We start from the raw sequence: 4,526 nt of genomic DNA on the forward strand, positions 1-4,526 counted from the left end.
TTCCCTCTCCATTAGGTCAATGAACTTTCTTTCCAGAAGGGTTCCTTCCCCACCAGCTACCAGTCTGTTCTCTTTTGACAAGCCAAGATGCTATGTCCAACATTAATTCTTTCAATTCTTTCAAGTTGGTGAGAGAGATAGGCCAAAATTTTTAGCAATGAAATTTCAGAGTAAGATAGAAGGTGACAAAGAGAATAAATCAAAAGACTAAGTGGAATGATTAAAAAAAAAGTCTTAACAATGTAGTGTTTGTCAGAGTTAATGATTTCTCTACAGTTAATCACACTCATTTTTTGCCTTATGGACTTGCGCTGAAGGAACCAGGTTTCTGAGCCTTGAAGCACTCAGATTAACTAGCCACCCAAGTGCCCCCGCTGAGCTGAACAGGCCAGCTCACTCATGTAAAGCTAACCTCGCATACTGTAATCTTGGCGGGATCTTAACAATTCCACTAAAATTACTTAAAGGGATGCTACGTCTTTCCCTCTTTGCTCCAGTTTCCCCTGTGGTGATGGAAAGCATTGTTGTGTTTCTTCCCTCCATTATTTATACAATAGTCTTTCTATTTCATGTAATCCATAAAAAGTGGGGGCAAAGAGAAACTGCAAGGCAAATGTCTCTTCTGATTATGTTTCCCATGTGCCATTACAGCTGCTCATAATGCAGTGCAATTTGCTCAAACAGACCCTCATAATCACATCCCTGAAATTCATAAACATGCAATACTATATCTCAAAGAGGCCACTGGTGGTTATTAGCAAGTGCCCTCTCAAACATGCATATTTAATTATGTTTACTCTTTTAACTACAGGGGATGTCATATAGCATAGTCTGAAAAACAAAGAAAGCTTGAAATGTCATGTACCAGGTGAAAATATCCCATCGCCACAGCCCCCTGGCCAGCCAACCATCTCTCTCATTTTCCTTAGTGTGACATATTCCAAAAGTACAAACACTGGAGCAATTTCATAGGTGAACCTGAAATGTAGTAATGTCCATATTTAATGCTTTCATCTACAACACTAACACATCTTTTTCCAATATTACATTACATTATAGCCACAATATAGTCTATCTTGCACTGGGTAGAATTCTGTTTTACAATACTTTGATAATCTTCCTTCTGATTTGACAACAAATGTCTAGAAGGAGAAATATTGAGGGTGCTTGAGACTCCATTTCCACCCATTTCAGTGAAACAAATCTTGCCCATCTCTTCCAGGCTCAAGGCTCTGCCCTATATTCAAGAGCTGCTGGGCAGAGCCAGACCTTCGCCTTGCAAAAACCTGTGTGTGTGTCTAGAAGCGTACGTGTCAGCAGTCCTGCTCATGATGACAAGACTGTGCATGAAGTTAAGCAAGTTTACAAAAATGCCTCCTCATCCCAAAGTGAAAAAACCCCCACACTTTAAATTCTGCAGCTCTTTCTTACAGAAAGCAATGGCTTCAACCACTCTGAGTATGGATTGTACATAACCCCTCTACAGGAATGCAGCTGTTCACTTCGAACAGTTTTCATTTTACATATTTATGCATACAAAATGCTAAAATATTTTTTCTATATATTTTTGGGGGGTAGCAAAACCGACATCATATTAGTATGATGAAATTTTATAGAAGACATAGGACAATGTTGAAAGTCTTCACATAAATAGCTGTAGTAACCATTTAAAAAGCAGACAATCGTTTTTCCAGCAACCTTAACATAAAAGTACTCTTTCTTTCATTCAGCTACAGCAGCTAGTATTTTAGAGTATAGCTGTAAAATTATACTAAATATTATTACGTAAAAAAATCTGCTACTTACATATTAGTATTTGCTGCTGATGTCAGCCAGTCTGCTGCCAATCCAACCATGTCCAATCCAGTTGAAAGTTGATTAAAATATCTAGGGTGCCCTGCATAAGATGGAAAATGTTATCAAAAGGCCGATGACTCTGAATGAAACTATTCAGTGCTGAACAGTATATTTACCTCCGGATTTCTATAGGGAAGGAAGCGCTTTCAAGGTATGAAACAAAGCAAACACCAATAAATATGTTTCTTGGAAGAGGCAGGATTTCTCTTCTTTCTCATTCCCGCCTCAGTAAAATCAGAGAAATTACACTGAATACAGAATAATGAATTCCAACATTCCCTATTATCGTCTCAATATGCCTTGAAAATTAGCACATCACTGCCTCACAAAAATAGCTGTTTGCTCCCGTTAGTGTGTCACGTGTTGTCACTAGATGCGGTTTTGCCTGGCTAGGTTTGAAAGGCACGCACGAGACACCATCTGAAGAGCTTGCCAGTACATATAACATCAGTGATGAATGGCTAATGATTATAATAGGCAGGGCAAAATGAGAAAATGGAACATTTTGGTGACTGCTTTGCACGTGACTCAATGGCTGATGATTGTATGAAGATGGCAGGGAAGGTGACGGTCCTTGTCATTTCTTCCCTGTCACAGTGCAATTATAAATAGCCTGGCTGCTCACAATTGTGATTTTAAACAAACCCCATGAAAACCAGCACTGCTGCTCCAGCAGAATGATGCATAAGAATATACTCAATGAGCTGATAGTCCATGTACCTGGTTAATCTAATTGGCTCTTGATTTTTTCTTGGAGATTTTTCTTAAACATTCTTAAAACAATTCTTAAAAATATGCCTAGAGCCAATAAACCCAGGAACCATTAAAACTCCATTTTTACTAGCTGCTCCCCGCAAGCCCCTGTGAAGTGGCATAATTACCCGTACAAATCGCGGATGGTTCACAATTACTTAAATGCCATCCGACTCAAAGGAAGGCAGCCTCTGCTTGGAAAACACCTGTCCTGACCCACAGATGACGTACTGTTATTGCCATCACAGAAAACAAAAGATAGAGCGAGATGATTGAGGAAATGCACACCCAGCACTGAGAGAAAACTTATCTTTGGTCTCCGGTGGCCTCTTATCAGGCACGGACACATGGCTGGCAGAACAGCACCGGGAATTGCTCCCCAGCTCCCACCTTGCAGCACACAAAGGCAGAGTCATTGGGCTGTGCGGGCAGACCAGAGCAGGGGATAAGGGTTACAGGCAAAATCCAGCCCCTTCTGCCCTTAACCTGAGATGAGCCCCATGCCGCTGCCATCCAACCTGACTGCCTTTTGCACTGAGCCCTCCCCACCGGAGATAGGAACTGCCACCTTCCCCTGGTCCACGCTGCCCAGGACAGGCGGTCAAAGCCCCCCAGGCACCGAGGGACGCTGCCGAAATCCAGCAGGATGAACAGGGTCCGGCCCCTGCCCTGCGTGCTCTCGCGTGGGTTAGGTGGGCCTGGGGCACACGGGCACCCACCACCACCACCAAAGCCACGGTGACCCCGCAGCAGGGGCTCTGCCTGCAGAGGACTGCTGCTCCTCTGACGATGGGATTTTGAGAGAGATTTCAGTATTTATAGCTCGGGTTCAACCTCACAGCCAGGCTCCAAGTGGGTTCCCAAATTCCACCAGAAAGCAACAGAAAATTAGGATCTGAAAGTCTTCCATGAATCTGGGCCACAGGAAGGCTCAAAGAGGCCAGAAAAACTCCGGCTTTGGAAATAAATCCACACTGAAAAGCTGGGGAATAGCAGAATTCGTATTTCCAGCTGCAGTGTCTCGGCGGCTCTCTGTCACCCCCATACTCAGCCCCAGGCAACAGCCCTGTTGTCAATTCTTGTTTCTTCATGGAAATCTCACGGCACACCTCCTGCTTTGGGTACTGCCATAGGAACAGGGCCGGCTGCACAGGGGGGTCGGGGCAGCCATACCCTGGAGCGAGCGAGGTGGGGGGAGCAGCGCTGTGCTCCTACAGAGATGTTAGTCCAGGGAGAGCAGGAGCTGCCGCTGCTGGCAGGGGTGCTGGCAGAACCCGCAGCACCTACACCTGTAACGCGGCCCCCTCCGCTCAGTGCCCTTCCCTTCTGCGGCATGGCTTCAACATGCAACGGCAGAGAAGACAGCGCCCCAATCTGACCCCAACTTCAGCCACAAGGGTTCATCCATCCTTCATACATGCGCAAGCTCTCTTCCCTCTGCTAGATGGCCATGGAAAATTGTGGTTTTGCTTAATATAGGGGCTTCACTGGCCAGGTAAGAAGCGTTTGTGAGAGATGTTCAAAAATCACTACCCCGGTGCCCTCTGCCTGAAACGCACAACCTTTGCTGTGGTTATCACCAAACAAAGAGGTGACTGGAAAAGAGACTGACAGGGTGCAGGAAGAGGGGGAGATGTGAAAATAGATTACTGCTTACTGGGTGGTTTAGTAATACACAATGTATTTACACATATCCTAGAGTAAATCGGGAGATGATGGGCAAGAACTGGGGCTGAGGCATTGAGACAGCCAGGGCCAGGCTTTCCCTGCCGAGGACGTGCCTTTGCCCCACACACCCTCCTCTCAAACATGCTCCTGCCTGCACTTGGTTTTAGGCACGGACATCCCCTAGCACGAACATGCAGCCTCCGCAGCCTTGACAGGGAAGCGACAAGGAGGGCCAGGGCAAAGCCAGA

General features: G+C 45.4%; 1 protein-coding gene across 1 annotated transcript in view; it reads right to left on the reverse strand.

Annotated features, from left to right (window-relative positions):
- Nucleotides 1-1,897, reverse strand: part of GAD2 (glutamate decarboxylase 2 (pancreatic islets and brain, 65kDa)) — a gene marked incomplete at its 5' end in the record, with an annotated part of 33,221 nt that extends 31,324 nt beyond the window's left edge. The window contains 2 exons of the mRNA XM_009702713.1: nucleotides 866-978; nucleotides 1,807-1,897. Of these exons, the coding sequence (XP_009701015.1) occupies nucleotides 866-978; nucleotides 1,807-1,897 (204 nt within the window). The remainder of the gene's footprint in view (nucleotides 1-865; nucleotides 979-1,806) is intronic.
- Nucleotides 1,898-4,526: the final 2,629 nt, after the last annotated feature.

This window comes from Cariama cristata, unplaced genomic scaffold (assembly GCF_000690535.1).
Source record: "Cariama cristata isolate BGI_N322 unplaced genomic scaffold, ASM69053v1 scaffold36206, whole genome shotgun sequence".
Lineage (NCBI taxonomy): Eukaryota > Metazoa > Chordata > Aves > Cariamiformes > Cariamidae > Cariama > Cariama cristata.